This window comes from Mus caroli, chromosome 2 (genome assembly GCF_900094665.2).
Source record: "Mus caroli chromosome 2, CAROLI_EIJ_v1.1, whole genome shotgun sequence".
NCBI lineage: Eukaryota > Metazoa > Chordata > Mammalia > Rodentia > Muridae > Mus > Mus caroli.
The window spans coordinates 22,654,839-22,664,724 of NC_034571.1; the positions used below are offsets into that span (position 1 = coordinate 22,654,839).

The following is a 9,886-nucleotide window of genomic DNA, read 5'->3' on the forward strand; positions in this document are numbered from 1 at the left end:
GTAGGCAGCTACTTAGTTCTTGTGTTGTTTAAGGCTTATTGTAAATATAAAGTGTACTGGCTAGTTTTGTGTCAACTTGACACAGCTGGAGTTATCACAGAGAAAGGAGCTTCATTTGGGGAAATGCCTCCATGAGATCCAGCTGTAAGGCATTTTCTCAATTAGTGATCAAGGGGGAAAGGTCCCTTGTGGGTGGGACCGTCTCTGGGCTGGTGGTCTTGGGTTCTATAAGAGAGCAGGCTGAGCAAGCCAGGAGAAGAAAGCCAGTAAAGAACATCCCTCCATGGCCTCTGCATCAGCTCCTGCTTCCTTACCTCCTTGAGTTCCAGTCCTGACTTCCTTGGTGATGAAAAACAATATGGAAGTGTAAGCCGAATAAACCCTTTCCTCCCCAACTTGCTTCTTGGTCATGATGTTTGTGCAGGAATAGAAACCCTGACTAAGATATAAAGGTTGCCTTGTTTTTTAATCTGGGAATTCAATAACCAAAGGCAGAAACCCCAGGCCAGTATTTAAATAATTGCTACAACAGCCTGGCCTTCGGGAACCCCATGCAGAGGCCAACCCTAGGTTGATCTGAGTCATTACACTAAATCCTCCTGCTTCCACAGATTTGGGAAGACAGTAAAAAGAGGGCAGGTCTGCAATTTGTAAGAAGATAACTGTCCCCAAGGAAAGGCTGGTGGTGTGCAAAAAAACATGATTTGATGGAACTTCAGTGAAGATATAGGGTACATTTTGCCTTTCTTTTTGTCTGTGCTTGGGGGAAGCATGCTTGCCTTTACTTCCTTCATTTTTGGAGTTCCTGTGTCTCTGATTCTGTTGCCTAATTGATAGAGATAGTAAAAGCCTTGCCTGTAAGCCCAGCATTTCATATTCCCAGAGCACACCCCCAACCCTCCTTCATGGCATTCACACCAGAGCATCCAACAGTAGGCACCAGAACACGAAGGACTTACAGAGACCCCAGGTTCTTGCACTGAACCATGCTTGTCAACCCACATCAGCTTGTCTGTGACTCTGCTCACCCTTCTCTTCCCTCACTAGCCATCATGCATGTTCCTACCCTGTCCTGCCCTCTAGATGCTCTGACTGCCAAAGCTGAGCTCTGTGACCCTTTGTGCCATGATATGTCATCTATGTATGGACCCATGAGTGCTGACGTGCAAGGTCAGGTCTGTGTACCTGATCACATCACACCCAAAAATCACAAAAACAGGCATCATTTGATTAGATGTTAAACACAAAACAAGGAATATTTACCATCTTTACTGAAAACTGAGACTTTGGGGGGAGAGGAATGTGAATTTGGGCATGTCTTCTCCTGACAGCTGGCACTCTATCTCAGAAACAGGAGATGAGTGAAGGGGTCGAAGAACACAGTTCCTGTGCAGACCCTGTGGTGTTTCCTCCATGCACTATGTTTGTCCAGATAACTCACAGGAATCTATTTACAAACAGAGAACAAGACATGTGTCTGGGACAGGTGTGTGTAGTGTCATTGTCTTATAGGAATCTCATGAATTAAAAAAAATAGAAAGAAGCAAAATCTCTGTCTCATTACCATCACATCCAGGGTTGATGATGTCTGTTTTGTTCAGTATTAAGCTTTCTACAAAATCTTCAAAATCCAATAGCACCGTTGGCGTTGGTGCCATATGTCGACCTGCAGGCCACATGGGTATGAAACAAGGGGGTAGAAAAGAATCTTACTATAGATGGTTCACTCCCAGACTATTCAGGGATTTTAGGGGGACATATTTCAAACAATAGAAAGAGTATCTCAGGCTGAATATTCCTGAGCAGGAGACAGGCCACGTAGGAGAAGTGAAGAGAAAATTATGTTTACCTCTTGTTTATGACAAGTATTAACCAAGCACATGAAGTCTCCCATGAGTCTGGCAGCTCCCAATACACTCGACAAAGGCTGCTCAGAACAAGATTTTCACATATTTATCCCCAGATGGCAGAAATCATATGTAGACCATCATACCCACCCCAAACAAGCTCATGCAAAGAACAACCTTTGTCCATAGGCACCCTGAACCAACCTTCTACATTACATCATAGATAGAAGTATTGAACTTGACAGTAGCTTGAGGTGAGAAAGAGAGGAGGTCCAAAAGTGAGTGGCCCAGCTCTGTTATAATTATGCTGCCACTATCTGCCAATCATGCCTTGTCTTCCAACATTGCCCTTATCACTTTCTCAAAAACACATATTGAAATAAGATCATCAGTGCGGGTCTCTACGACACAGGTACACTGAATTAGGAGAGTAATCTAGAAATGCCTAAAACTTCTGGTCAGCACCATAATCCCTAGCCCTAGGTCAATAGCTGAGAATGGGGCCAGTGGACAGCAGTAGATGATTCTGTCTAGAGTCTTCATGTCTAGGCTGAGAGACATCCTAGGCCATTGTTGGAATCTCATGAGTGTAGAGACTACTGGCTGAATGCTGATGTGTCTTCAGGTTGACCTAGAGAGAGGGAGGCAGCACAGTGCAACTCGAAGTTCAAAAGAATCATGTGAGCAGAGGCACTAGAGAATGCAGAGGCTAGAATTATGCTGTGACTCTCAGTGCTTGGTGATGTTGACAAGGGGAGGTCACATCTCCACCTAGCACTGGTAACTTTGGACTCAGGTACTCTCCTTGTGTACCTCAGTATTGAGAACTCCCCTGTGAGAACAGAGATAGCATGGGACATTTGATTAGGACCTACCTTTCCCAGGATGTGACTGAAAACTGTCTCTCAGGAAATGAAAGTTCTGGTTTTGCTTTCCACCCTGAGAGTGTGTGTACCAATGTGTGTGCGTGCGTGCGTGCGTGCGTGTGTGTGTGTGTGTGTGTGTGTGTGTGTGTGTGTGTGAATGAGTTGGGTGTGTCTGTGTATAACCATGGTAACCAATGCAGGATGCTAATCATCCTCCTTTAGCGCTCTTGGCATTGCTTTAAGACACAGCCTGTCATCGCTTCTCGGCCTTTTGGCTAAGATCAAGTGAAGACACAGCCTGTCATTGAACTGGAAGTTTATCATTGTGGTTATGTTGTCTGAACAGCCAGCTCTGAGGAGCCACTGTCTCTTCCACCATGAAAGAGTTACCGGAACATTCAGCTATGCCCAGATATGTTTATGAGCTCTTGTGACATTAATTCAAGTCTTCACTCGTGCAGAGTAAGAACTCGTAACCACAGACTTATGCTAAGGCTTGTTCAAGCTTCTCATTAAGTTCTAAATGGTTGAAAGGAAGGACAGAGAACACTGAAACATTTTTCCCTACTTCACACTTGCCAAAACTGTCCTTAAAACCTTCATTGACCTACTTGTCTCTCACTTATCTTTTGTTATGATTATAGCTGTGGACTTCAATATCCCATACCTGTCTGGTAAATGGGGTGGAGTCATATTTCATATAACAGGTGTTGAGCAGGACTCAACCTCCAACATCTGGATGTCAGACAGGCACTGCTGACATGACAACAGCACATTGTCTCCAAATATTTTCCCATGTTCCCAGTGAGAAATGATTCCAATCAATTCCCTTCCTAGAACAGGGCTGGGAGAAAGGCTGGCTGAGAAGGGAAGAGAGATGCTGAAGCTCAGTGGGTGTGGACTGGCTGTGAGCCTTGTGATTCAGGAATGGACAGGACTGAGGATAAATATACCAAAAGCTTATAAAACCCTCTCCCAAAGGCCCCAGGCATCTCAGGAAAGACCTCCAGGTGGCGATTAGAACATTAGACAGGAGATAGTGACCCACTCTATACATACTGCTTTAAAGAATCCAAGCCCAGCTCTTAGGCAGAGTGAAACTCACCCATGAGCATTGTCACCTTTTCCATTTCTCTGTTGAATTTGCCTATATGGGCAGCAATAGCAAAGTCTGTCCCGCCGATGAATCTAAAGACAATCTTGAAGTTTGGCCCTAAGAAAGAAAATGAGCCATGTGGTCTTCAAATTTCTTCTTGAAGGCCACAGAAAATAAAGAATCTGAAACTGAGCACTCACAGATGTAGAAGATATTAGAATTATATCTATCTTCATCCATATATATCTTGAACTGAACACAACCAATGGGTTTTCTGTAACAAAGAACAAAGGCATGGTTCTCTCCCTAACACCAGCTCTGTCCTCCCCTTTTGCCATCTATGAGGCTATACATTGAATTGACCCCATATCTTTCATCTAATATATAGCAGCTAGGCAAGCATTAGTGTGGCAAGCATTAGCTAGCCACAATCTCTGTGTCAGCTCCTGGTGTAGTCCACATCATGGCAGGTGAGAAGACAAAAAAGAAATGGTATGTATCTAAACCCATAAGCAGTTTTGGACATACTTCCTGCCAGCTCAGGCCATTTTCTCGAAGAGGCCTGAACTGTCCTAATTATGCTAATGTTTCCAAAAGTTTCTGCTAGAAGACAGAGTTCTAGACCTTCTCACCTTACTCCTGGATCTTCACTGCACATGCAAATGAGTGAAATCTTGAGGGCTCTGAAGTTCTGTGGCTACACAGAAATAGGCACAGCATCTACAGTATCTCTGGGGAGCAAGCAGCACTGAGAAGGGAAGTTTCAGTCCTCCATAGAGTATCATAGGAGAACACTAGTGATGCACTAGACCTTACTTTTGCAGCCAGTGCCCCGGGAACATTTCTCCTATGCTTAGAGAACTCACCTGATATATTGCCCAGACAATACAAGAGGATTCCATGTTGACATGGAGTGCCTAGCTGAGGTCAGAAGCATGGTTGTAGTGAGGGTGGGGAATCCATAGAGCCAAGAGCAGAAAGGGCTGCCAGATAGCAGGTACTTACGAGATGTTCATCCTAAACTCCAACTTGCCAATAACATTTTTGACAAAAACAAAGGGAGGCAATGGGGTAACCCTCTTCTTTGCAGGAATAGGCAGGTTTCCTGCCCAGCGAGTTATGTACCATTTTCCTAGAAGCTAAAGAAGAAAACCACTGTGAGAGGTAAAACAGAAAGAGTAAGTCAAACAGTGAAATTCCAGGTAGAAACTGAAATGGGAGGAGATGAAGGAAGAAACTGGTGTTTCTTCTGTCCTATCTAGAGGGACATGATACGTTCATGGCAATGGCTAGCCCCTCTCTGTCATGATCAGGCAGATCCAGACAGGATAAGACAGGGATCTTGGGTGGGAGACATCAACCCTGGGCCAGGATTATTCTGGGGTTCCTGCAAAGCTCACACATAAATACCTGAGAAAAATCACCAAGAGGACCAGGCTAAGAGCATGATCAGGAACTGCCAACTCTCTTTATTGTAAGACTGAGGGAAAAGAAGAACTTAGTGTCATTGGTGAGAGGCTGCTGGGCCAAAATGAGTTGGAATTGTCATTAGAAGGAGGCAAGGTACCTGGATACCAGCTTCAACCATGGGATATTTCTACCTCCAGATTGGTTGAGATTCCAGGAGGCCATGAAAGATCAGACAGCCACAATGAGCATCTTCATTCATCACTGCCACAGTTTAGAAGAAAGGCTGAACTTCTCCAGAATCTCTTATTTTCTCAAGTCACCAATTAAAACATCAACAAAAACAAAAACAAAAAACTACCAAACAAACAAAAAAGAAGCCAGGCGGTGGTGGCGCATGCCTTTAACCTCAGCACTTGGGAGGCAGAGACAGGCGGATTTCTGAGTTCTAGGCCAGCCTGGTCTACAAAGTGAGTTCCAGGACAGCCAGGACTACACAGAGAAACCCTGTCTGGAAAAACCAAAACCAAAACCAAAACCAAAACATCAAAACATCTTAGGAAGTCTATCCCTACAGGCACCCCTCCCCATACGTGGCAGTGCTCATCCATCTGAAAAGAGTGGTCCTGCCTTGTGCACCTCGTCCTGCATGAGTCTTTCATTGCAAAATAGAACTTCTGAACAGTCATTTCTGTGGAATTGGAATTTCTTTAGAAGACCACAAGGTGAGAAAAGAGATTCTTTGTGGCAGATTGATGAGGCACATGCTCCCATAAACCACCCTGTGGCCTCTGGTTGCCTCCAATGTCAGATATCAAGAAAAACCAGGCTGGAGGACAGACTTATAACAGAAAACATCTCACTGATGTCATCTGAAGCTTTCAGTGACATCACTGAGTCTTTCATCCAATCCATGAAAACCCAGATCACACACTCAGTCTGACCCGCACTCTCACCTGTTCAAGAGTGAGAGTGTACTGAGGATTCCTAAAGAATAAATTCTCCACAGAGGGCAAGACCAAAGCCACCATCAGTAGCAGGATCTTCATGGTCATCATGGTACCTCTGTGCTCCTGTATCCCCTGCAGCATAGATATACTACACAGAGCCCAAATCCATGCTAAATACTGGTTACACTGTTTTCTTTGGACCTCATGAATAGGTGGTGATAATTTCTGTAATTAGTCACATGCCTGTGCTCTCATTCAATCAAATGGAGCCTTGTCAGGAGAGAGAATGTTATCAAAGTGGGTGGTAACCTCTAAGAACTCAGAGTTACCCTCTGCATGCCTGCCTGTATTCTCACACACACACACACACACACACACACACACACACACACACACACAAAAGCCAGAACATTTCCTCTTCTTTTTCAGAACCTCACCTCCAAGAATAGCCATAGATCATCTCCAACCAGCAGTTATAGACACAGACGTGTATTCTTCAGCCATAACCCTCTGATAACTGAGCTCTGGTGTCCCCTTCAGAACTCTAACCTGTGTCTCCATTTTTTTTCTCCTCCTTCCCATGCTCCTGAGAATGCCGCCAATCTCCCTGACTCTACATACTCACAGCTGATCTCTACCAAGCTGGTAGCTCAGCCCTACATGCACCTAAATCCTAATATACATTTTCATAGTGTAGCTGCCTTCCCTCTTTCCAGCCCCAGGAGAGTTTAGGAGTCAGGCCTCATGACCACAGTACCTTGGGAGTCCACCTTCTCACTTCTCTTTCATTCTATGCCATACCCATTCTCTTCAGTTCTGTACCACACCACAAAATTGTCCTGCTACTGTACACATGAGTAGCAGTGTGTCTGTGTAACTGGGAGTGATTGCTGTGGGTGCTATTTTGGGTCTGCTTTATTCCACCCTCCCAACACTTATTCCACACTGATTCCTTCCAACCCACCCCACCCCCAACAGTAGGTAGGAGAGAAAGAAGGTTATAAAGGAAAGTGGGTATAGATGTCTTTAGATTACTTCCTGCTGATTAGGGGCATTGAATTCCTTGGGGAAAGTCCAATCTTCATCATCAGGATATCCAACTTTATCCTCTTGTCTCTGCTCATGACTATGTGACAAACTGCAGCACCAGGAGACAGCAGCATCAGAAGGAGAAGCAGCCTCCTTCTCCAGAGGGTCCTGGGTCCTTCTTGGGGCATTGCCATTAATACAGTCTCCAGGGCCTCAGAATTCCAAACATAAACTATCTGCAGCTGGCAAAAATCCTGTCCCTCACAGAGCATAAGACATACTTAGTGACTGTGGACAATCTGATGCAGCCCCATATCCCATACCTGGGATTAAAACAAAAATATTCACATAACATACCTGGGTTTTTAAAAGAAATCAAAATTCTCACTAGAGATTGCACATGAGTATTTGTGTTTATGTGTTCATGTGTGCATATGTCTGTGTGTGTTGTTATCTCTGCCTCTTTGTGTGAACTTGTGCCTGTGTGTTTCTCTGTGTGCATTTGTATTAGTGTACATGTTTTGAGTATGTACCTATAGTGATAGGTGTGAGTTACTCTGTGTAACTAGTGTCATTGTGCACATGTGGTCATGTCTGTGTATGTGTGGCTGTGTGCACATGTTTCTGTGTGCATCCCTATAAGTTAGTCCATGTGGTGTTTGTGTGTTTATATGTTTGTGATTATGAATTCTCTTCTGGTTTCTTTGGTGTTATTGTCAGAATACAAAGTATTCTGAAATTCAATACAGGATTTCAAATGCTTGTTTACTATCTGGAGGTACTTTCTGAGGAACTGTGGAACCTTGGCACCATGGTTGGGGACACAACCTGGAGTGGCCACTTATTCCTGGACAATCAGGTGCTCTTCTGCCTCTGGGTAGCAGAGGCCAAGAATATGGACCACAACCCACTAGAACTGAGTAATCTTAGTATCCTAAGGTTTCTCCAGGAGTCACTTACAATTATGATAGTAAAAGGGCGGACATTTCTATAGAAACAAAAACAAAACCAGGGTTGAGGAAGAAGTGCACTGGGTGAAGACCCCATCACATTTGCAGCTTAGATCTCATTATGACCAAGATGGAAAGAATGACGGGAATGAATAGAAAGGAGGGCATGTGGCACAGAGACAAGGATATAGAGAACCACAAGAGCCACTTAGAGTCATGGCTAACACAGACGATATGGGGAAGGAGCAGGGGCACAAAATTCTCTTATCTCTGCACTCAAGCACAAGGATGTTTTCTTTCAGAAATCCTTAGTGCTGTGTGAATTTCTTAAATCCTTCCAGAGACAAAGAGTTTCCTTTCAGTTCCTTCTCTGTGGACAGAGGTGTTGATGCTTGGTCTTTTGCTATGCTAAATATTGGTTGCTCCCAGAGACCACACAGACCCAGGTGATGTTATGTGACCTTGCCCCACCAAGTTATCCCTGATTGATGAATAAATATGCCAACAGCCAATAGCTTGACAGAAAAGACCTAGGCTTGGAAAAAGCCACAGTGAGATAAGAATATTAACAAAATGGCCATGTAGGTTGGCTAATTGGAATTAAGGGCCGCCCAGACAAAACATGACAAATTATATAATGGAATTATTGGCTGGGAAATAGACATAATAGCATAGAGGATGGATATCTGCCCAGCTCTTTGCTTATTAAGGCTTATTATAAATAATAAAAGTTGTGTATCTTTTATCCAGGTACTGACTGATCAAAGGCAAGGTAGAAACTCCAAACTGGGATTGAATTTTTCAACAGTACAGAGGCCATAAGAGTAGAGGGTTCAGCCGGGCGTGGTGGTGCATGCCTTTAATCCCAGCACTCGGGAGGCAGAGGCAGGTGGATTTTTGAGTTCGAGGCTAGCCTGGTCTACAAAGTGAGTTCCATGTACATCGTGGTGCGGAGCCTAGTGCGCACCACGATGTACAACGTCCACAAGCAGGAGGGTTCATAACTGCCCAGCTCTTCAGGGAGCAATGGTACAAGGACAGCCGAATGCCCAGCACTAAGGGCTTCCTTCACCCTGGGAGGTGCAGGCAGTAGAGGGTGGAACACTTAGAGTAGACAGGGAGGTATGGTATGGATGGAGATGGACACCAGCCTGCAAGCAGGTAAAAGGAGATGGCATATATCCTGAGTGGCTGTGTAGGATCACACCCTGACAGGGAAGGTCTCTGGGCCACATAGACACTAGTCTGTCTCTCAACTCTAGAGAGACATTGCCAGACATAGGCCTTTGTTAGGACCCAACCATTCAAATTGGCATTCATGGCATCTGAGAGTCCAGGAAATGGTATTTGGAAGTTCACTGTTTGAAACTTCCATTCTGAGTGATTATCGCTCTGAGAACCATGTCTGCTCTTTTCTCTGTCAAGCTGAAATTTCTCCCACAGCACAGGCAGCACTACATGTTCAGAACATAGATATTAGTCAAGTGGCCAATGATATACATTCTAGTCCCAGGGGCCAAGGTGTAGCTGCTACACATACCTCTGGCTTCTGATAGTGAACAACATTCAGGAAATGAGGTGCCCATGGTCCTACCTATGAGCTCTCCCATGTAGACTTTCCACTCAAATAAATTGTATTCACTGTAAAAGGTGTAGTGGCCATCACCAGCATCTCATGTACATGAGAAAAGAGTCCCAAACCATAGAAGAACAGAGAAAACATGTCTGTAGTGTCTTATTC

The 9,886-nt window shown here is 44.5% G+C and overlaps 1 protein-coding gene across 1 annotated transcript; it reads right to left on the reverse strand.

Annotated features, from left to right (window-relative positions):
* Window positions 1-1,230: 1,230 nt before the first annotated feature.
* LOC110290547 lies at window positions 1,231-6,334 on the reverse strand. Its single transcript, XM_021157105.1, has 6 exons — window positions 6,173-6,334; window positions 4,815-4,948; window positions 4,010-4,083; window positions 3,819-3,926; window positions 1,565-1,666; window positions 1,231-1,447 (listed from the first exon to the last, which is right to left on the reverse strand). The coding sequence occupies exons 1-6, from the start codon at window positions 6,305-6,307 to the stop codon at window positions 1,419-1,421; spliced, it is 582 nt and encodes a 193-aa protein (XP_021012764.1). The 5' UTR covers window positions 6,308-6,334; the 3' UTR covers window positions 1,231-1,418.
* Window positions 6,335-9,886: the final 3,552 nt, after the last annotated feature.

Excerpts from the sequence above, each read along its gene's own strand:
- LOC110290547 (XM_021157105.1), bottom strand. The coding sequence starts at position 6,307 with ATGCTGCAGGGGATACAGGAGCACAGAGGTACCATGATGACCATGAAG. Across the intron at positions 1,667-3,818 it reads AAAGGTGACAATGCTCATGG|GTCGACATATGGCACCAACG; the intron begins GTGAGTTTCACT and ends TGTGGCCTGCAG. Across the intron at positions 1,448-1,564 it reads CATCAACCCTGGATGTGATG|ATTCCTGTGAGTTATCTGGA; the intron begins GTAATGAGACAG and ends GTTTGTAAATAG.